General features: G+C 33.0%; 1 protein-coding gene and 1 long non-coding RNA gene across 3 annotated transcripts; both read left to right on the top strand.

Moving 5' to 3' along the window:
• LOC18608582 lies at positions 4879–9523 on the top strand. Of its 2 annotated transcripts, XM_018114779.1 has the most exons (4): positions 4879–7008; positions 8011–8109; positions 8193–8370; positions 8929–9523. In XM_018114779.1, exons 1-4 carry the CDS (start codon positions 5054–5056, stop codon positions 9133–9135), a joined length of 2439 nt encoding a protein of 812 aa, XP_017970268.1. In that variant the 5' UTR covers positions 4879–5053; the 3' UTR covers positions 9136–9523. The 2 variants fall into 2 exon arrangements, with proteins under 2 accessions (XP_017970268.1, XP_017970269.1); XM_018114780.1 differs by lacking the exons at positions 8011–8109; positions 8929–9523 and having other exon boundaries at positions 8182–8347.
• LOC108660585 lies at positions 12347–15672 on the top strand. The gene is made up of 4 exons (XR_001926373.1): positions 12347–12794; positions 12903–12945; positions 13246–13292; positions 15350–15672. It is a non-coding gene; the product is annotated as an uncharacterized LOC108660585 (long non-coding RNA).

Below are 24503 nucleotides of genomic sequence, written 5' to 3'. Positions count from 1 at the left end.
GGAAATAGTTTATAGTCTCTCAAAACATGATACTTAACAACTGTTGCTCACAGGGGAGGTGCGAAAACTTATATTAAAGCCTTGCGGGGTTTCGGTTGGCATTCTGGGTAATGAATGTCTATCGGAATATTGCGACGGTTGTCATGGGCTCGATGAGAGTACCGGGTCATGACAAGCTATCAACATGGCTTGCTACTTATTAAATCGATCTCCATTAACTGCAATTGAATTTAAGACTCCCGAGGAAGTTTAGTTTGGTAAGCCTGCTGATTATTCTGTATTAAGAGTATTTGGTTGTCTTATTTATGTTCATGTGAGCAATGGTAAACTTGAGCCGAGGGTGGCAAAGTGTATATTTTTAGGCTATGCACATGGAGTGAAGGGTTATTGGTTGTAGTGTACTGATTGTAAGTCTCCCAAATTCATAGTGAGTCGAGATGTTATATTTGAGAAATCTGCATTACTTCATGAGATAAAGTCAAGAATTGCAATCACATTAGACCAAGAAGCTGGCAAGGTAGAGTTTGAAATCAATGCTCTTGTGACAGTGTGGGATGATAGTAAAATCTAAAATGAATTTCAAGAGGTACAAGAATTGGTATCTCAAGAAAGCATTACTTATATCGATGGTGATTTTGATTTTTATATTTTATATGTGGAAGCAGAAATTGAAGAGCCTTACTTTTGTCGTGAGGCAATTACATGTGTCGAGTCTTCTAAGGAGATTGAGTCTCTACACTAAGATCCTTTCCATCCTTTTTGACCTCAACAGTATGAAAAAAGAAGATAAATCTAATCCAAAGTGAAATTGGCTTCAATAAGGAGATATCTACATTTCTTAACCAAATTGACTTGCATTTTTTTGTTTCTTAATTGGTTTTTGTATTCTATTATTATCTAGTATTTGCACTATTTCCAGACAAATTTAAATATACTTGATGTTGTTTGGCATGCTACCAAACAGGCAAGCAAGCACTATAGAAACTTGAACTCTGTCTTCCTTAAGCGTACCTTTTGATGAGGTGAGCGTTATCCAGAGGACTAGAGCATTGAATCTGGATAAGAAATACTAAAAAAGCATGATAATCTTTGGGAAGTTTCTAACTTTTTTCTTTTCCTGATTTATTGTTACCCTATCATTCTTTTTTGGCAATGATGATAGAACAATAAACATAGCTTTAGCTTGAGCTAACATGCAAATTGATTTTTGTCCAATGAATCACCGTAGTTTTCTTGCTAATCGAAACGTGGAAGAAGAATTTGCTTCTTTCTTAGGGCATACAAAGACATCAAGTTTTGGTTAGCATAACGTGAATGATAGAAGTTGTAATGTGACTAGCTACTTTGATCCAGTTTTGGACGTGCAAAATTAAATTCTTATAATTGCAATCTTTTTTTACAAAAAAGTTTGGGATAGAATATATAATTAGGATGTGAACTTTTTTTTTCAAAATAAAAAATTGTCTTGATGATTATTAGATTATGCCTAAGGTGGTACCCGACGTAAAGCATCCAACGTTTGATGCCAGTGGCTCCTGCCCACCGAAATTTTATTTTAAAAAAAAGAATTAAGATAAAAAAGAAAAAGGAAAGTGGGAAAAAGATGAAGATTTATAAAATTGAATAAAGCTGAGAAACCAGCGATCTTCGAAAAGATTTCCATATAAAAATGTCATTAAAGAGAGGCATACGTACTTTAATACCCATCGAAACTTGTCAGATTTGACAATCTACTGTTTATGCATCATCAGTTTATGCTTTGTAATAGCTGTTCTCATATCTATCTCCTATCTAATATAAATATATACAAATCAAAATTTTTTATTAACATGAAAAAATCCCTACTTTAATTGTTTAGATAAGCGACATGTATCATTAAATTAATTAATGAATGTTGAAAAGATAATTCAAGTTCAAATAAGAAATAATCTAATTATTAATGAATTTTGAAAAAAAAAATCAATTTTAAATGGGATACAATAACGGGTAAGAATTCGAATAAATGACAGGCACACAAATTTCAATTAATTGTCACCAAAAAATTATTGCGAAATCCTAGATGACTTTACATAGCAGTGCAACCCACGAAGGTGAAAGAGGCATGCCTTCTTCTTTTTTCTCTCAATCATTTTTCTGTTTTGTTTTTAATGGTATAACATAAAATGATTGAGGGTGAACGATAATGCCATAGAGTCTATGGCAGGAAATCAAGATAGTAGACTCAAGACGGCATTTTCAGTAATTCTTCTCACTTTTTCATATATAAAATTTTTTTTCAAAAAAAAAATAACATAAAATATTTTGTTTACTTCAAGTACGGCTAAAATCTATTTTAGGCTTATACCTAGCTATCTTTTAAAAAATAAAAAATAAAATATCATAATTTCAAGTAAATTCATCAATTTTTAAAATATACAATTTATCTCAAACAGGTGAATGCCGTTAACGACTAAATGTAAAATGTCAAAATTACTCCCTTTCTTTTTACCTTTTTTTCACTATTTTCCTCTTCTTCTTTTTCAGGCCTGTCGATGGCCCTCCTGGTTGGCCACCCCTGCGCCCCCCACCCCTGTGCTCCCTAGAGGAGCCAGAGCCTAGATCTCTTGGCCCCAACCCCGCACTTGCCAAGGGAGCGTAGATCTCGACCTTCCTTTTGGGGCGCAAGGGAGGGAGATCCGGACGGAGCCAGATCTAACGCTTCCTAGCTGGAGTTGAATTTGACGTTCCAGCTGGGGAAAAGGTAAGGGATAAGGGTTTTTTTTAATAAGAAAAAAATAAAAAATAAAAAGTTATAATTTATATATTATTATAATTTTTAAAATTAATAAAAATAAATTATTTTAATATTACCTTGTCATCAATCGATAAAAAATATTAACACTGGATTAACATTGTACTTATGTGTTAAGAGAAAAATATTATTTTAAAATGAATTATTTATTTTTTTATTAAAAATTAATGAATTAATATGAAATTATGATTAAAAATTAAAAATTGAGGATACTTTACTCCAAAAAAAAAGGTTTCGCAAGTGAAAAACAAAAAATCACTAAGGGGAAAAAAGAAAAAGACATTTGCTTTTTTATATGGTAGTATTTAGGGCATTAAAAATATTTCCAAAATCTTCAGTAAAAATTGGTAAAGTCGGTCTTTTAGGTAGTAGGTTTAAGGTAGAATTGGGTTGTGCCTTGAATGGAAAAAGGCGAAGAAAGAGACATTCCCATCTCAAATACTACAATAATTATCATGAAGATCATCGCATTTTCCTTTTCTACACTTATTAGTGGTTCATTTAAGACGGTGCACTTAATTGGCAGCTCTTCAACCTCTCTACCCTATTCCAATTATATAACATTCATTATTTTATTATATGAATGAACCTCAAAAGAGTGCAAAATCATACTAGTTAAAATGCACGCTGCAGGCATGAGTCTGTGTCATCCCCTTATTTCACATGATTCTTGATATTTTTGCCTCTCTTTCACTCTTCCAGCCTTGACTTTAAAGTATATTTGGTAAGAGGGAAGGAGAAAAGAAGGAAAGCAAGTGGTATTTTTTTTTTTTGGGTTTTGTAAAAGAAAAATAAACAAAAAAAAAAGGAATTGATGAAGTCGTATATTTCCCCTCCCTTCAAATCTAATCATTTCAAATTAAGATAAAAACACTCATTTTACTTAAATTTATCATTCTATTTAAAATTTTACCTTAATTTTTTTATTTTCATCTTTCGTACTAAATAAATATAAGACAAAAGTAATTTTCTTTTATTCTATTTTTCTTCTTTTCTTGATTTTTATCAAATGAAAGGAGAACTCTTGAATTAAGACAAGTTCCAACGTGGCCTGCGGAGGAGTCAAAATATCATCAGCGACAGCTGCACGCTAAAATTTTGCTATTTTTTCAAATAAAAAAATATTAAAATGTCTTAATAAAACCGAAAAGAAATGCTTATTTTTATTCGTTGCTGAGCTGTTGAAGGATTTTCATATTTCTCCCTCCCGCGCTCTTCGACAGTCCCCTCTCCTCTGTTCTCTTTCTTTCTTTCTCAGGTACTTTGTTTTTCCTTTTAAAATCTTGCATTTTCTTTTCTCATCTTTTTTATATTCTTTAATTCAACACTGTTTACACTAATTTGTTTCTTTAATACTATCATTTTGTATTATCTTGTTTCATAATTTGGTTCAATGTCGATGTCCTTTTGCTTTTCTTTAGGGTTTAAGGTCTGGTAATCACATTGAACACCCATATTTTGTAAAGCACTTGCGCCTTGCCTTTCCTTCCTTCCTTTCTTCGTCTCATCATTAACCATTTTATTTTTTTAGACAATCAAGATACGAATCGAACAATGAAGAACTTATATAAACTAAGCACTCTTAACCGTTTCTTGAAATTCTATTATTCCAGGGCATATTCAACGAATTGGAGTGATAGGCCTTGTTTGCTTCCTTAAAGCCATTTCTTTTGGGATATAATTGTATAAAGAACCATTTTCATATCAAAAGAATTTCTGGGTTATGTTAATGAACAGGGGATTTTCTGTTTCTAAGTAAGAAATATTGATTACTCCTTTGTAGTTTCATTATGCATATTGCATGATATGTTGGGTTCCTATATTAATAGAAGTTGGATTTTAGCCGTTTTAAGGCAGATTTTGAGATGGTGACCCAGGTGAGAGGACCACTAGCTGTTTCATTATTATTAATGCTATTAATTGACATTAAACTAGACAGTCCTACCCATTTAGTATCTCTATAATTAGTGTCAATCTCTGAAGACCTTGCAAATCTTTACATAGAAGGAGACCCTTGCCTTGTTGTTCTTTTTTTGATCCACAGGTGTCCTTGTAGGGAACTAGAAACTACATCTTTATGTTTTTGAAGTTTGGTGTTTCATTGCATTGACAAATTTCCTGTAGATGGGATCTTCCAAGGCATCGATCCTACATATTGAAAAGAGTTCTTTGGGAAACTGCATTTGCAGGCACTCTTATCCTATAGCTGATACAGGAAGTAGGTGAATTTGGTCTAGGTGGTGGAGTTCGATTTAACAAATCATGCCAGAAAGTCAGATGAATTTCAGGGAAGAAACTAAATATTGGGTTAAGAAAGGATCAACATGTAATTTGGTGGGGAGAGATGCAACCATTCTAGAGAAGAAATCCTTGAATGAGCAGAATCCTTTTTCAGGTGATGGGTTGTTACCCAACCCCTATGTTTCTTTCTCAAAAAACATTTGTACTGCTCATGGAATCGACAAGCCTGAAAATAAGGAGATAATGTGTCAAAGAATCCAAGGCGAAGTATTCGTTGAATCTTCTCAATGTGCTGCTACGAAAAGGTTTAATAACAGCCTCTTTCAAAATTTGTCTTGGTCAAACCAAGTGGGGAATTGGGAAACAGAGGTCTTCAAGCATTCAGAAATAAAGCCTAATCATTCATTTATCCACAAGAACTTTAATTGCAAGAAAGAACCTGAGACCTGGGAAGAAGATTTCACTCGGCTTCGTAAAAGGCATAGCCTTTGTGAAGAATCAATACCGGTTCCCTTTGACCTGCATCATTGTAAGAATGCTGATGAAGCACTAAAGGTGAAATACAACAACCAGCATGTTGCAACTCACAGCTCCAACTGCTTCCATGCATATCCCGTTTCTTCTGTTCCTGATCAGCAAAATGCCCATTGCGAAACAAAAGTATGGGTTCCGGGCCAAGGTAGATTCCAGCCATGTAGCGGGATGAAGATACAAAGGACGAGCCATGTGTTAGGTAGGTCCTTTTGTGGTTCTGTCGGCAGTCAGCCATTCTCTGGTTATCAAGTTCATCAGGAGCATAACCTCATGAAAGCAAAGAAGTGGATTCCTGTTTGTAGGAAAGAGAGGACCGGGTTCGCTGGTTTCTGCAATGTCATTAATGATCCCTTGCCCTTTCATGCTTCTGACAATAGTAAATCAGTCCCTGGTTCTGGAGTTTACAAGAAGTATAAATTCAGGAAAAAGACCAATTCTGAAACAAAAGCAAAGAAGTGGGTTCCTGTTCAGGTGGTGGAAAGGACTGGTGATGTTTGCAATGTCTTTAGTGATACTTCGCCGTCTTCATGTGGAGAGATGAATTATACAAATTTGAAAGGAAATGTAACTCCTATTTCTGGTTCTACTACTTCTAGTGCTACTACAACCAATGACCTCATAGCCACCCCAGCAACCAAAATGACTTCAAACGAAAATGAAACCTCAACATTAAAAAATGAGGGTGCCATATCAGAAGTTCATGCTTCTGAAAGCACCAATGGAAGCATGATATATTTTGAAGAACCAAAAGGTACGCCCCAGTCAATTATTGACTCACAAGTTGCAGTAGAAGCTTTGACTGCTGCTTACAGACTGCAATTGGAATCAGAGAAAGCTCAGATTGAAATGGGCCAACCTCTTGCTGAGTTTGAAAGATTCATCCATTCTGCTTCTCCAGCTATTTCTTTTTCACATAGTTGTTCAAAATGTGGAGTTTGCTCAGTTAGTCAGCTGTCCTCTAGTTTCCTGTGTAAGCATCAGATGCCTAGTATATCACTTCGTGCTGTTTGGAACTGGTATCAGAAGCCTGGAAATTATGGATTGGAAATCAAGGCAGTAGATTATAATAACCAAAAGGGGAGACCAACGGAAATGACATCATTTCAAGCTCATTTTATTCCCTTCCTTTCTGCTATTCAACTGTTTGGCTATGTAAGGCCAGAGAAACAAGAAGTTGATTTAAATTCCTCTTCTCTAGAAACATTGCTTGTCAAACATTCTCCAGGAGCAATTCAACCTGGTTATTTTTGGGTGGGAAATAAAACATCAGATAAAAATCTTGATTCTATTGAGGAAGTTTGCATCTCAAATAATGCATCATCATGTAAGACAGGAGACTCTCAGGGCTTCCTTTCTTCACTTGACTGCCTGGGTGATTCTGAACTAATGTTCGAATTTTTTGAATCTGAGCTGCCTCATAAGCGAAAGCCTCTTCATATTAAGTAAGATTTTCCTCTTGAATCTAATTTTACTCTATTGATTTTGTAGCACCTTGTGAGTCATTTATTGGTTGGTTCATGCATAAAAAGTCATAGCTGTTAAGAATGCTATGTGGATTGTTCGTGAATGTAACTAAGTTCTCAGTCTGGTTTCGTCATATTTTCTGTGATTCTCAACAAATTATTTGCTTAGGAGTATTAAAAAAGGAGAAATTGCCCCAGAAGCCTGCATTACTGCCTGTTTTTATAGCATTCCTGCAGTTGCTCTTGATGCAAGGCTGTTGTATGTGTTAATTTAATACAATAAGCTGTCATTCCTATTGAACTCAGTTATGTCTAAATTCCATCTCTTCCTTTTTGCCATTTCATCATAATTAATAATCTTCTTATTTCATTAACCATGGATCAATCCTCAGACCCCATGTCTGTATTCTTCTCTCATTCTGTTCTTTTTTATCTTGTTTCACTTGCCAATGCTTTGCAATCAGGCTTCCTCTGTTCATATTCTCGCACACTGCTTGTATTAGGTACCACAATGAAATTCATTTAGCTTAAGTTAATTCACTTTAAAAATCTAGGAAATTATGTTACCATGCTTGGAGCATGCCTTGTTATCTAGCAGCATATTCATATGATGAGAAGGTGAAGCAGAGGTCTTATTAAACTTGCGAGCAGCATAAGCAAAGGATAAAGGACTGTAAAAATCTAGGTTGAGAAATGGAGAAAGAAAGACATGATTGCATACTGCAGATGTTGTCCTAGTAATGATGGAGAAGAAGAGTATGTTCTATCTCATTCAAACAATGTCAGATGTCTCCAAAAGAGTCCAAAAGTTCTATTTCCTCATCACAAGTGTAGTTTGTTTGATGAGTTGACTTCTGTAATTTTATGGTCTTCAATTTATCTCCTTCTTCATATTTCGCAAGCTTTTTTTAATCTGCACAGTGATTATTTTGACCCACAAATTCTTGATAAGATATACTGGTTAACGACCTCAAGTTTCAGAATTGCTGAACTTGTTAACACTGGAACTTCCAATCTAGTATTTGGTGACTCTTCAAAACTAGAGTCTGTGGATCTGCATGATCTACACCCTGCATCTTGGTAAGAGCTAGCACTAGCTTCAATTTTGACCATTTGTTTCTAGTTGGGACTAATATACTAAAACCAGGATAGATTGCTTTCAGGTACTCAGTCGCTTGGTATCCTATATATCGGATCCCAGAAGGAAATTTCCATGCATCATTCTTGACTTACCATTCACTAGGACATTTGGTTCAGAGATGTATTCCTACTGATTCTCTTCAAAACAAGGCTACTTGTATTGTTGCCCCTGTACTAGGACTGGAAAGCTACAACACACAGGTAAATTGTATTCTTTTAAGCTTGTTCAAAATTTCTTCAGGATAATACTTCTCATTTTTGAAACTGGATTGCTGCAAAAGATGGAAAATAGGAATTTAGTTACAAAGATGGTTGTGTTCTCATAATGCTATTTTTTCTCTTTTTCTTTTTTTGTGGTGTTATATATGAGAGTATGACAGCAGATTATGAAGTGCTATCTATACGCTGCTAATATTGCTTCCTGATACAGTGATATAAAATTTCCAACTCCCATTCTGGAATATTCTGTAGATTACTGACTTGAAATTCTTGAACTGAAACGTTGTCAGTAGATTTACACCATGCAAGGGCTGAAGGTTTAGGTTGCATATATGATGAATATTGATCGCTGTTGCTGCTAGCTAAATTTAGTGGTAAACATTGTAAAGTGCATAATATGTTACACTTCTAATTGTATCTCTGCTTGTTTTATTTTTTTTGTCAATTTTTTAGGCTTTGTGTGGTTTTCCACTCTGAAAAATTTTTATTATTCACTTTTGAGAGCCATCAATACAATGTTTAACATGCTCATGCTAATAGGGTGAATGCTGGTTTGATCTGGGAATACCCGACAAAACTTCTTTGGAAGAATTTTCACAATGTAAGACTTCTGAAATTATTGTGAAGCGACTCAGAACTCTGGAAGCCAATGCCTTTAGTTTTGCCAGAGGTTGTGTTTGCAAAAACAATGTTAAGGTGTTTAATCAGCAGCCAGATTATGAATTTTTTATCTCCCGGAAACACTGAGGTTGCTCCATTCTATATTCTCCAAAAAGGCCATTGCACCAAGTTGTTGCAGATTTTAGGATCTTTGTTTAGACTGTGAAGTTTTTTAAGAGAGATTAAAAATATGGAGGGAAGAGAAAGAGGATATGTTCTAACCAGTAGTGCAGGCTCTACACTATAAGCTTTTCTTTGTCATAGAAAACAGAATGATCTCTTCAATTTTAGATTCGGCTGAATTTGTTACTTGCATCACAGCTCCCTCTGATAGGACTTCTTTATGATGATGTAAATAAAGATTCTCACAAAATTGTGGTGGTTATCGTAAAATGTAGTTTCCTTTCCCTAGTTTTGCATTGTGTGTATATGCATACATTCAACTACAGCATTCAATATGAGAACGATTTTGTAACCATTTCTCTGCTACTGAACCGATGATTTGTTTGATCTAGAATTATGACAATGTGCTGCTGTGCTCTTTAATTGGTTATACCACTATATATTTGTAGGAAGCTTTTGCTTTTTTGCTTATCCTCTCACTTGTACTCTTATGAGAAACATTAGAGCCAGAGACATTATGAAGGAAAACTTATCCATAGCTTTGTCTGTCTTTAGTGAATTTTCTCTAGCACTTACACGTTCTTACTAGGAAGGGGTAAAAAGAATGGAAAAAAATACAGTAGTTATTCCCCCAGCATCCAACAAGTGAACAAATACACAACTTAAATGCAGAAGTACAGTGAAGAACATTCACATCGATCAAGTGAAACTGAAACTGAATCACTTTGGTCACAGCATTTGCATCATTATAACAGCAACTCCGATTCTTAAAGCCCTAGTTTGATGCATTATTTTGCAAAAGAGTCAAGGCTTAAGTTCACTCCATGCTAATTAACTCTAGAGCTGACTCCACGGAAAGAGTCAACAAAGATTGTTTCATACCTCAAACAAAGAAGCAGGCTTCTGCTAACTTATGATGGAGCATAATCCCAGAAATTAAGAGATCAAGAAACTTGTAAGAATGACTTAGGCAAAAAAGGTAAAAAAAAGAAAGAAAGCATAAGCTATATATTCATTGCCAAATTTAAAAATCCTGAACCCATGCTTCATGAACTAATTCGGGATCCAATTTATCGACCTACAGAAGTTTCGTACTTGATGATTTTGGTTGCAACTTGTATTGGATGAAAAGATGCATTCCATTGTTGGGAGATTAAAGGGTTTTTACCTTCTAGGTCTAGGTGTTCCTCAGTTTGTTTTCCTAGTGCTGTTTGGGCCTTGGTTTTTATTACGGGGGTTCTTGCTCTTTTAATTAATATTCCTTTTAGGTGATCTTTTGTTTGGTTTTTGTAAATAATTGTAGGCTTTTTAATAAATAACTGTTAGCTTAGCAAAAAAAATATTCGAGATGAAATAGCAACTAAAACATTGCCTTTGTATCACGATCCCAACAAAGAGCCATCGAAATCTTATATAGGAGAGATTGTATGCTTCTAACAAGAGCCATGAGAATGTTGCATTCTTAATAGGAGAAGTTATAAATCTCACATCAAGAGAGAATATCATATTCTCAAAAAGATAAAATAATAAAATTAAATATTTAAAAGTTCACATCATCTTCAACTTATAAACACTTTTGGTATGATAAAATAATGAGTCCAACGAATCAAAATGAATAATACCTTTCAAGTTGCTGTAAATCACACTACAAGAAAATCAATTTTTTCCGATCGAAATTTTTCGTTGAAAATTTTCAATGAATTTCCAACGAAATTTCGATGGAAATTTAATTTGACTTTTTCCGATGAATTTTCAACGGAATATGTATTATTATTTTTTGAATTTTTTATTTAAAATATATTAAGAATTTTTAAAAATTTTATTAATCCTTTATCGAAAATATATTAATAAAATTAAATATATGCATATTGAATTTTATAATATTAAAAATTTAAATATGTTTTCCTTTACTTATTTTTTTATATATTTTGAAAATGTTAATAATAAATTATAAATTAATAGTTTCAAATTCATTAATGTTATAAAATTAAAACTATATAAAAATAATAAAATGAATTTTTTAATTTTATGAAAATAGATGATAAAATCTAATATTATATTAAACAACAACTAATAATACTTTAAGTACGTACTAATATTAGTTAACATAAATTAAGAAGACTGATATATATATAGTAAATTTATTAATATAAAATTATCTAAAATATATTAGTTTATTATATGTATACAAATTAGAATCATAGTAATAAAATATATATATATATACATATACATATATATATATAAACTTATATTAATATAAAATTACAAGTTATCTATTTTAAATGATATAACTTTATAAGTTTATATATATACATAATATATATGATATTAAATATCTTACATATATATATATTAATATGTAATAATTATTACACTTATGTATATATAACTTTATAGTTATATATGTATTAATTATAATATACATATATCTATTTTATATGTAAGTTTATAATAAATTTTATTTCTATAATTATAGTTAATAACTTTATTAATTATTACTTTAATTTTTATAATATGTTGTCTACAATTAATTATTAGTTATGCAAACATTGTAATATATAAAATTATAACATATAATTTGTATGATTAATATATATACAATAAAGTAATATAACACTATGTTTTACATTGATTATATTCATATAAATATATACATATATATTCTTTACAAATTAACTATATATATACATATAAATATATACTATATAAAATTAATATATTACTTATACTTATTGATATATAAGTAATTAATATTTTACAAAATAAAAAATTTAGTTAATAATTAATAAACATGTAGTATGCATATACATACATAAACTTTCATAAAAGAAAACACTATATACATATTTGTATACATGTAATTTTCAAAAAAAGAAATTTATATAAGTATACTTGTTTATGTATACATGTATACAAAAGAGTAATATGTTATTATATGTACAATTAATTTATACATATATTATTAATATATCATTTATACATATTATATTAATCATATACATTATACATACTATTTTATGTATATATATAATTTATTAATATTATTAAATTATAAATAAAATCATTATTAAAATTTATTATTAATAACTAATAATTTAAAATAATTATAAATCAACACGTGTAAAATTTTGTGATCTTTAGATATTGATCCATGTGTAAATTGCAAACACTTGAAATCTTTGCTGTTTATACCAACCATTCGTATTGTTAAAATGGACAACATATTCTACATAAAACTATTTTCGTTGAAACCCTAAAACTAATTCTGAGTGCTATTTCTCAAAACACTTTAATCTTGCCTCCACCCTCTACCTCCAGCTCAATCTATTCGACCCAGTGGAACTCTAGCTCAAAATCTTAGTTTAGTGGAACAATCAGTCAAAACACCATATAGCCTCCCTCTATTTTTCCCTCACCACCGTCGGTCCCGTCGTCAGCCACCGTTGAAAGTCCCATCATGTTCTTTCTTTCTTCTTCCTTTGCATTTCCACCGATCAATTCCTTCCAAAACTCTCATCCTCTACAAAACCCTAAACTCAAGTCCTCCCACCATCACTTTTCTTTTCTCTGTCGCCGCCTCTAGAAGTCTTCTAATTTGACGTTTTCAAAGTCATGCCCCGGTAATGGATCTTTACCAATTTATTCATTCTTAAAAGAAATTAACACTATCACTATGAACAATTTTATCAACTTTTCATATATATTTTTATTTGGATTCAAATTTTCAGGTATTATTGTGATTACTGCAGCATTTATTTGACCCATGACTCTGTAAGTTTTCTACTTCATTTTTTTTGTCATATTTCCCAAAACGCTTTATCTGCTCTGCCTTCGCTCTTTGTACTAATTCTAATTTTCTATTTGATTGCTGAAAAGGTAAAGCTGATTGAATTCTTTTGAACTTTAGATTTTGTTACTAGGAATTGAATTTAGTGACTTTATCACCATTAGATAGCTGGTTCAGTTGACCTTAGTAAAAGTATATCATTTTTGAATTAATTTCCTCTCTTGTAATTGGATCTTTTATTTGGTTTTAGCTTCATCACTTGTTTGTTTATCTGTTTCTGGCAGTTCTGGAGATGGGTTCACCATCAATGGTCGGGTGAAGATCCCCCAAGGTATTATCCCCTTTTTAGTTTTAAATTTGACTAATTTGTACTGATTTGATGCAAAATTATACAATTATATGGTGATTTTGGCCGTTTTTTATCTTTGTTACATTCTAATACGGTGTTTTACTGTGATAATGCTTGCCTCAGTTTTAGAATATATGCATAATGTTCTGATTTGCAATTTTTAAATAAATGGTGATTTATTATGCAACTTCGCGGAAGCCTTTTGTATAAGTAACATAGATGTTTGTGAATTTTTTATTAGGACTATTTGAGTAAGACTTACATCAAAATTCTTATTGTTTCGTGTTAGTTTTTGTCCCTTCTATGTTACTATAAGACGTGGGCTATATATTTTTAGGTCATTAGTCAGTGGATTTAGTTTCTTTTTTTGAAAGTTCAGTTGCATTCATAACAGAGGGAACAAACATTCACCTCTGGTCAGTACAAGACGATTTTGCTCTGACATTCTTAGATTACAGAAAATCATAACAAAATCGTCCCTAAATGAGAAAAGCTTACACTCTATACAATTGATACAGCCCTCAATTGCAGAACCACCCCAGACCCTGAGCATTACAATCACAACACACTCTGCACATTCATCCAATCATCCTATCATCTTAAACCAGGGACAACAACCCCATATAAACCAGGCAGCATCCTTGTTTAAAGTGCTGAACCAACATAAACAATTTTGATCCCAAAAACAAAAGACGATCCTGACAAAAAGAAAACATGACCTGTACAATGCTCAACACAATGCACCTATACATTCAGCAGCTCAATAAAAATCATCCAACAAAACACAAGCTTAAAGCACATAAAAACCACAACCACATCACAAGATCTGAAGAGTCAGCCTTTCCCCACCAACATCTTAAAATAGAAAAAATATCCCCCCACAAACCAATAGCATCATAACCAAAACAGATTACTCAAAGACTTTAAACAGCTCACCTTGCCTTTGCACACCAGCTTTAGCAAGGCTCCTACTCCATCTAGCAGCACAGATTTAAGGAAAGCAAACATAAATAAGTCAAATCCAACTATACTGAAATGCTGAACCTAAGAAGGGAATAGACGTCGCTCCAGATCACAGAAAAATGAATCTGCAGCTGCAATTAAGCGGACACAGTTTGAAAAGAGTTTCCAGAAAGACCTATCCTTACACCACCAAGAATAGTTGGAGAAAATGGAAAAAGTCTCAGAAAGTTAAAGTATCGGAAAGAAACTGAGGATACATTTCTCTAGCACTTCCTGAATTGCTTATTTTCACTGTTATAAGCAATGTTTGACTGTTTTACTCGTCTATGTGCATTTGCATTAAGTGTCTAAAACATGAAACAAATTGCAATACCCTTTTTATCAGCAGCTTTTAAGTATGCCGAGTTAAGTAGATATTCAGAACTCAACCACCATTATTCTTATTAAAAGTCATTTAAACCGCTTGCATCAACGCATGAGCATCTAACAGTCGAATGCATCAGACACACATTGATAAGGAATGACATGGCATTGAACTTCTAATATGGTTAGTTCAATTGTTGCTAAACTAACTCACCAAAGAACCCCTACCTACTTGCAAGGCTGACTGGCCTAGAAACATTTGTAAATCCAATGCCAAGTGACCAAAGATATCAGCAATTAAACAAATTGATGAATAGCCATAATTTACCTAGCGTGTTTCCCAACTCAAGAAATTGCTAATTCAGCCTGTCCCTCCTCAATTTTTCACGGTCTACCTTCTAAACTTTCCTTGCAGCTATTGGATCTTTAACTTCCACCTCTTGCCTTTGTCTGGGTTCAGGGTTTAGTTAATGTAAGACGGAACTATATCTCATTCTAGGTTTTGGTAAAAGATGTAATTCATCCAATAGAACCTTTTAACCTCATTGCAGATGATATATTTGAAAGGTAAATATTTGTTAATTCTTCTTCAACGTGACATTGCTGTAGTCTCCAATGTAGCATGAATCCATACGACCACATTGTTTGCTTTAATGATGTATTATCTGTTTATTTTAATTTTTGCACAGATGATTGATGATTTTATTTGGCAGGTCTGGGTACAAAAGGGTTTGCTTTGCCTGGAAGAATGTCAAATGTCAAAGTTAATACTCAATGGTGGCCACAACGTTACTTTTCTAAGACCTGATGGATATTTTTCATTGTGTCCTAATATTTTATCAACTCTAATGCATAGTTCTATTTGAAAATTCATATCTTTTAGTTATATACTTTTTCTTTCTTTGTCCTGTCAATGCTATTTTTCTGTAAGTAGATAATTACATACAATGATACATTATCCAATGGACGATAGTAAACCTTTCCTCAGGAGTATTATGATTCCTTAATGTGTATTTTTATAAATTTTAGATGTGAATTGTGGATGTCAATTGATAATTTATTATCGAAATGTTAATAGGTAATTTTCATTGAAAAGGTATTACCGATTGAATTTTTAGTGAAATTTTTTGTTGGAAAAGCATTTCCAATGAAAAAATCTATTGAAAATGCTTCTCCAACAACAAAATTTTGTTGAAAATTTCCAACGAAATTGATACTATACAATTGAGGGATTATGTATTTTTTTTGATGAAATTTTTTAACAGAATTTTTTGTTAGAATTTTTCAATGAATTTTCAATGGAAAGTATTTTTAACGAGGCTTTTACTGACGGAATTTTCAACGAAATTTTTTGTTAGTAATTCGTTGAAAATAAGTATTTTCAATTGAATTTTAACTTTTTTCAACAAAAAATTTCGTCGAAAAAAACTTGTCTTTTAATAGTGTCATGATAATTAACACTTAAGAATGAATTAATGAAAAAAAAAAAATAAGGTGCCAATTTTGTCATCCTGAACACACCAGCAAGCCCAAGTTTTTTTCATCATTTGAAAAGCATTATTCCATAGCTGTAAACACCAGCTATGGGACCAAAGTTTTCTTCATCATTTGCAAAGCATCATTCCATAGCTGTACACACTGGCTCAAGACATTCCATAGTTGTAAACATCAGCTCAAGACCCTATTAAACTCTTGTCCGAGAAGCTTTGCTAGGTCAATAAATATCTCTTCCTTAAAAAATGTGTCTGAATTTCAATAAATATCTCTCCCTTGAGTAAACCATTAAAAAATACAGATTTAATATCAAGATAAAAATACGTGCTAGAAAAATATGTGCTTGAATTTCGTCATCTTGGATGCACCAGCAAGTCACACTAACAAGCCCAAGTTGGTGAGAATGTACCTTCTTCATCATACTTTTTTTTTTCTTTTTTGCCTAGCCGCCCAAGTTGGAAAGAATGTAAGCCACACCAGGAAGCCTAAGTCAGGCAGAATGTAGCTTCTTCATCGTACTTGTCTAGCAGCCCAAGTTAGAGAGAATGTAAGCCACACCAGCAAGCCCAAGTTGGAAAGAATGTACATTCTTCATCATCCTTGTCTAGCAGCCCAAGTTAGAAAGAATGTAACTCCATCATCATTTGAAAAGCATCATTCCATAGCTGTAAACATAAGCTCAGGACCCTACTAAACTCCTATCCAAGAAGCTTTTCTAGGTCAATAAATATCTCTCCCTTAAGCAAACCATTAAGAAATGTAGATTGATATCAAAATGATGTACTTTCCGACCTAAAACCAGCAGACAATGCCTTTAATAATCTGATAGTGTCATACTTGGCAACAAAGGCAAAGGTTTCCATATAGTCTATTCCTAACTGTTGTGACTATCCCTTTACCACCAATCTAACTTTAAATCTATGGTTAAGGCATCAAGGTTCAATTGCCTTATGAAAATCCACTTGACCCTAATCACATGCTGATTGATTGGTCTATCAACTAGAGTCCAAGTGCTATTTTTGTTGATCATCTTGATCTCCTCTTGCATTGCAACAATCCACTATCTTGACATTGAAGCTTTAGTGTAATTTCCAAACTATACAAATGCTAGATTGCATTTGTTATAAATATCCTACCATGTCTTAGTTCCCCTTATTTATAATTCTGTGTCATCAGTATCACCTTCAAGTATTGCTGCAATTGTTGGTGTGTCTTTGCTTATCAATTGTGGTAGTTGAGCATCATTAAGTTCTTTTGTGACCCAATGCCCCTTTCCATTCTCATCAAATACATTGTTTTTGCATATTTTAACTTTTGTAGTTCTCACATAACACACCCTGTACCTTTTGGATTGGATATTATAGCCCAAGAAGATTTCAGTTTCTACTTACTATCCAATTTATATCTTTTAACTTATGGAATATGGCTTTAATAGACACAACCAAAAACCCTTAGGTGATCAACTTCAAGTTTGACACCATTCCCAACCTCAAATGGAGTTCTACCTACCATGGCACTAATAGGCAACAAGTTGACGCTTTATACTGACTTTCCCAAGTATTTTGTGAACTCTTGTGAAGTGTAATTTGTGTCATTGTCAGATCTAAGGCACTGAACCAAACACCTTGATTCATTTCGTATCATAACTTTAAACCTTTAAAAGACATTAAACACTTCCTATTAATATTTCAAAAAATACACTCATGTCATTCTAATAAAAGCATCAATGAATAGTAAAAAGTATATATATCTATTGTCATTAAGAGTTTCTATACTCATAGGTCCACATACATCTATATGGACTAGTTTGAGTGTTGGCTCCATTAGTTTTTGATGATAATAAAATATTCTCATTCATTTGTGTTTAATAATTCTACTTGAATGTGCAGGACAAAAATTGTATGCCTATGGTAAATAAATAATTCCGTGGGATATACCAAAACAGAAGCTCCTTAGTTGAATAATGAGGGGTTAGTCAACTAAAATTCAAATCAGAAGTTAGCAAGCTCAAGAGTATTGAGAAACAGAAAAGACTTAGTCGACCAAGAAAAGGGTTAGTCGACTAAGAAGCTATTGCCAGAAATTTGGACTTCAAAACAGAACCGACTTAGTCGACCAAGAAGTAAGTTAGTCGACTAAAAGCATTCTGTCAGAAAATTTGAATTGTGCACTAAAAGACAGATTAACAGCCATAACTGCAATAAAACTGTTTTCAACAGTCAAAAACTGTCTAACTCACTTCAGAGCTAATTTTTCAAGTATAAAAAGGACTTCCAACGGCTAGAAATGTAATTGTAATCTGCACTTCACTTTGTACCACTTAGATTAATCTTGTGATCATAGTTACACTCTTTTCACTTTTCTCCTTATATTCTTAGAGTGAGCAAGTCACTCTAAGGGATTGATTCAAGCTGGAATTGCTTGATTAAGCATAGGTTCTAACTTAGCCTTGAAAAGTTAGGTGTTAGGTTTTAGTTGATTTCGGTAAAAACTATTGTAAAAGGTTTTGGCTAAGCCTGGTAAAAGCCATTGTAAAAGCTTGGTGAAAACTTATGAATTTCACCGTTCTTAGTAGATTGATTGGAAAATCCTTGGTTGAAGAATTAAGGTAATGGATGTAGGTCTTGGATCAAACCACTCTAAATTCTAATATGTTGTCTACTCTGTTTTTGTTCTTATTTTCATTCCTTCTCTTCACTTGCATTAGATCAAATTTTTGAAAGAGCCAAATTGTGCTATTCACCCCCCTTAGCACATTTATTTGAGACCCACAAGTGGTATCAGAGCCTAACCCCTATTATTAAGGTCTAACACCCTTGTAAAAATCTAAATGGCTCTACAAAAATCAATAGTTGCTGAGGGACAATCAAAAAACAGACCACCTCTGTTTGATGACTTTAACTATCCTTATTGGAGTACTAGGATGTCAATATATATTAAGGCAATTGATTATGAGATGTAGGACGTCATAACTGATGGACCATTCATTTCCTCAACCTTAAAGGTAGTGACTAATGAGATGATTCCTAAGCCAAGGTCTGAATGGACCGAGACAGAAACCAAAAAGGTCCAAACCAATTTCAAAAGCAATTAATACATTGCATTATGCTCTAACTCTCACCGAATCCAATAAAGTATCAAGCTGAACCACAGCAAAATAAGTGTGGGATAAACTTAGAATTATCCATTAAGGAACTTCTCAAGTCAAGGAGTCTAAGATAGCCCTCTTGACCCACAATTATGAAATCTTTAAGATGGAGCCTGGTGAAGACATCACCAGCATGCTAGATAAATTCACAAACATAACAAACAAACTTAGTCAGCTAGGCAAACCAATTCCTGAGCATGAAATTATTAAAAGACTTCTTAGAAGCCTACTCAAAAATTAGAAGCCTAAAGTGACAGCCATCCAGAAGCCAAGGACTTAAATGTTATACCTTTGGATGAAATTTGTGGTTTTCTCCTTACTCATGAGCTAGAACTCAAGGAAAAGGAAGAAGAAGATAGGAGAGAAGCAAAAGAAAAGAAGAAGAGCATCGCCATAAAAGCCAGCATTCTTGAAGAAGAACTAGACGAGCTATCCTGTGATGATGATGAAAAATTGGCACTGGTTGCAAGGAGATTCAGAAAGCTTATAGGCCGAAGGAATTAGAGATTGGCTAAAAGAAGGTTTAGAAGAAATCAAGGTTCTTCATGGAGAACCAAAAATAAAAATGACTCTAATAAAAAGAAAGAGCTTACATGTTTCGAATGCAAGAAGCCTGGACATTTCAAGTCTGAATGCCCCTTGTTAAAAGAAGAAACTCCAAAGAGAACAATAAATCAAAGAAGGCAATGGTGGCAGTTACGTGGTCAGGTAGTGATACTTCAAGTTCTAAAGCTGAGGAGAAAAAAGTTGAAGAAAGAGCAAACTTGTGTTTGATGGCACGAGATGATGAATCCGAGGTATCCTCATCCCTTTGCAATATTTCTGTTGATGAACTTCAGGAAGAATACGAATGTTTATATAATGAATTTGAGAAACTTGTTTTGAAATACAAAACTTTAAAGAAAAAATCTACATCTCTAGAATCAGATTTGGAAAAGATTAAACTTGACTTTGATTTTGTATTTGAACAAAGAAACTTTCTACAAATTGAATTGGAACATTCAAAAATAGATTTTGAAACTCTAAAATTAGAATTGGAAAGCAAAACTAAAGCCTTACAAAAGGTAAGTGAAGAAAATGCTGCACTCAAAAGTTTAAAAAATGAAACTTCAAGAAGAAATGCATACCACAAGAAAAATCCTGTTAAGGCAGCATCTAGGTGTTATACTTGTAATAGAATTGGTCATTTATCCTATGATTGCTATAGAAAAAGAAGTGTTCCGACAATAAGAAAAATATGGGTTCTAAAATGATCTTATGTTGCTGCTAACAATCAAGGACCCATGAAGGTATGGGTACCTATTAAGAAAAACTGAATATTTGTTTTGTAGGTTGAGCTGCATACAAAAGATACATGTTCAAGAGCTCAACTAAAGAAGAAGTAGCCTTGGTATATGACAGGAGATGAAATGCTATTTGCTCAGCTGGACAAAAGAAAAGGAGGTACCGTATCCTTTGGTGATGATTCAAAAGGTAGAATTCATGACATAGGAACGGTTGGTAAGAACTCCTAAACTCAAATTAGTCATGTGTTATTGGTTAAAGGTTTGAAACATAATTTATTAAGTATTAGTCAATTATGTGACAAAGGTTTTAAGGTATGTTTTGACTCAACTAAATGTGAAGTTATAGATATAAGCACTAACAAAGTCTCATTTATTGGAAAAAGAATAAATAACATATATGTTATATTTCTTGAGAATCTTGAAATGGATTGTGAAACATGTCTTGTAGCAAAAGTTGAAAATGATGGTTGGCTATGGCATAGGAGACTTGGACATGTAAGCATGCATACTATGTCAAAATTAATTAAGAAAAATCTGGTTATAGGATTACCTAAGCTTAAACTTGAGGATGATCAAATTTGTGATACATGTCAATTAGGCAAACAAACTAAAGCATCTTTTAAAACCAAGAAAGTTGTCTCCATATCTAGACCTCTTGAATTGCTACGCATTGATCTATTTGGTCCAATAAGTACAACTAGTCTAGGAGGAAAATCATTTGGCTTTGTAATAGTTGATGACTACTCTAGGTACACTTGGGTCTATTTTCTTGCTCATAAGAATGATGTTCTACTAGCATTCATAGGTCATTATAGGAAGGTTGAAAATGAAAAAGGACTAGCTATAGTTAGTATTAAGAGTGATCATAGAGGTGAGTTTGAAGGAGATGAATTTGAAAATTTTTGTAATGAAAAAGGGTTGGATCATAATATTTCTGCACTTAGAACACCCCAGTAAAATGGAGTTGTAGAGAGGAAAAATCGAACCTTGAAAGAAATGGCTCGAACTATGCTATGTGAGAATAATCTACCTAAATACTTTTGAGCAGAAGTTGTTAACACAATAGCTTATATTCTTAATAGAGTTTCCATAAGAGCCATGATATCAAAGACTCCATATGAGCTATACAAAGGTAGAAAACCAAATATCTCTCACCTTAAGAGTTTTGGCTGCAAATGCTTTGTATTGAACAATAGAAAACAACCTTTAAGAAAGTTTGATGCAAAAAGTGATGAAGCTATATTTCTAGGATATGCATAAAACTCAAAAGCCTATAGAGTCTTCAACAAAATATCTTTAACGGTTGAAGAATCCATCCATGTATTTTTGATGAATCCAATACCTTACAAAAGGAAATTTCTGATGATGACAATGATACGGATGTCCTTGAAAGACAAATGGAAGAGGTGAGTTTAGATGATAACAAAAATAGTGAAAAAAATACTCTAGGTAGAGAAACAAAACCTCCACCCTTAGAAACCTTGCAAAGGATTGAAAATCAACATCATGATCTTCCAAAAAGCTAGAAGCACCTTAAAGATCATCCACAAGAGTAAATCATAGGTGACATCTCTCATGGAGTTAAAACTAGAAGAACAACTAGAGAGACATGTGAGTTCTCAGCTTTTATCTCTCAAATTGAGCCCAAGAACTTCGAGAAGGCAGAGAAAGAGGAAAGCTGGATAATGGCCATGCAAGAGAAACTTAATCAATTCAAAAGAAACCATGTGTGGTCATTAGTTTCTAGACCTCTAAACCACCCTATTGTTGGCACTAAATGGGTGTTTAGGAATAAGGTAGATGAGCAAGGAAATGTAGTTAGAAATAAAGCTAAGTTGGTAGCACAAGGATACAACTAAGAGGAAGGAATAGACTATGATGAAACCTTTGCACCAGTTGCTAGGATAGAAGCTATAAGATTACTACTTGCATTTGCTTGCTTTATGAACTTTAAGTTATTCCAAATGGATGTAAAGAGTGATTCTTAAATGGTTTCGTCCAAGAAGAAGTTTATGTTGAGGAACCCCCAATGTTGAGGACTTTGAAAAACCAGATCATGTTTTCAAATTTCACAAAACCTTGTGTGGATTGAAACAATCTCCTAGAGCTTGGTATGAGAGGCTTTCAAAATTTTTGGTTGAAAAAGGTTATGTTAGAGGTAGTATTGATACAACATTGTTTATTAAAAGATACTTAAATGTTTTAATTATTGTTCAAATTTATGTGGATGACATTCTGTTTGGTGCAACTAATGAGGCTTTATGCAAGAATTTTGCTCAAGAGATGCAAGGGGAATTTGAGATGAGCATGATGGGTGACTTGAAGTACTTTCTTGGCCTCCAAATCAAACAAGGTGAAAAAAGAACCTTCATCAACCAAGAAAGATACATTCAAGACATGCTTAAAAGATTTGATATGTTGAAGCTAAAATCAATTTGCACACCAATGAGTCAATCCACCAGATTTGATGCAGATGAAAAAGAAAAAGATGTTGATCAAAAGCTATATAGAGGTATGATCGGATCACTACTTTATTTAACAGCTAGCAGGCATGATATCCAATTCTCTGTATGTTTGTGTGCTCGTTTTCATTCTCATCCCAAGGAATCACATCTGACTACTGTTAAAAGAATTTTTAGATACCTCTTAGATACACAAACTTTAAGGATATGGTATTGTAGGGAATCATCATTTAAGTTTAGTTGGATATTTAGATGCAGATTTTGCTAGCAGCAAAACAGATAAAAAGAGCACAAGCGGAATCTACCAGTTTGTAAGTAGTATGCTTATGTCATGGTTAAGCAAAAAGCCGAATTCAGTTACTCTCTCTACAGCTGAAGCCGAATATGTATCTCTAGATAGCTGTTGTGCTCAAATCTTATGGATTAAACAACAGCTAAAAGACTATGGAATATCAATGCATAACATACCAATATATTGTGACAACACAAGTGCAATCAACATTTCAAAAAATCTTGTGCAGCATTTTAGGACTAAGCATATTGAGATTAGACATCACTTTGTTAGAGATCACATAGTGAAAGGTGACATTAAAATTGAATTTGTAAATAGTTTACATCAATTAGCTGACATCTTCACAAAACCTTTAAATGAAGATAGATTCTGTGAGATTAGAAGAAATTTAGGGATGATTAATATGCAAGAGCTGTAGGAAATTTTCTTTATTTTTACACATAAAACAGAAGGCACATAGTCAATTAAGAGAATCTTAGTCAACTAAAAGTGTTCTGTCACTTTAAATAATAAAACTCAGTGAGTTAGAGAAGAATGAATAAAATAGTTTATAAGAATAGTATACCGAGTGAAGAAAAGAGGCACAAAATACCGTCCAGCTGAAAAATAGAAATGAGAGGCAATTTTCAAATTTTGAACAGAAGAAAAACTGACAATATTTAAGGGGGAGACAAATGGTTTTCTTTTAATTAAACTGTCCTTAACTTCTCATCTCTACACTTTCTCTCTTCTGAAACTGACCCATCTGAAATTGAAACCCCTCCTTCTCAAACTCTCGAAACCCTAAGTTAAAAATTCTTCAAACCAAATGGCAAAATCTGGACAATCTCAAGAAGCTCTAGAGAAGAAAAAGGGTAACCGACCATTAGAGGAAAGTTCACAATCCGAAATACAAAAGAAGAAGAAAAAGATTATGTACACTTCTGAAATTGAAATGTCTAGAAAGAAGATGATTAAGAAAGGCCACAAAACAGGGAAGAAAAAAAAGAAGGGAAAATCGTTTAAGAAAGGTAATATCCCATCCTCCAAATTTAGAAACAAAGCCCATGAAGATAGATATAGGAAATTAGAGAATGGTCGTATCACTTGTGGTAAATACACTGACTGGGATAGTTTTAATGAAATTTCAAAAATTCAGACAAGCTTATCAGATTATTTTAAGGATTTAAAATTGAAGAAATTTAG

The sequence above is a fragment of the Theobroma cacao genome, chromosome 2 (assembly GCF_000208745.1).
Source record: "Theobroma cacao cultivar B97-61/B2 chromosome 2, Criollo_cocoa_genome_V2, whole genome shotgun sequence".
Taxonomy (NCBI): Eukaryota; Viridiplantae; Streptophyta; class Magnoliopsida; order Malvales; family Malvaceae; genus Theobroma; species Theobroma cacao.
Note: the sequence above shows the minus strand (reverse complement) of the source record. Positions and strands in the feature narration are given on the sequence as shown.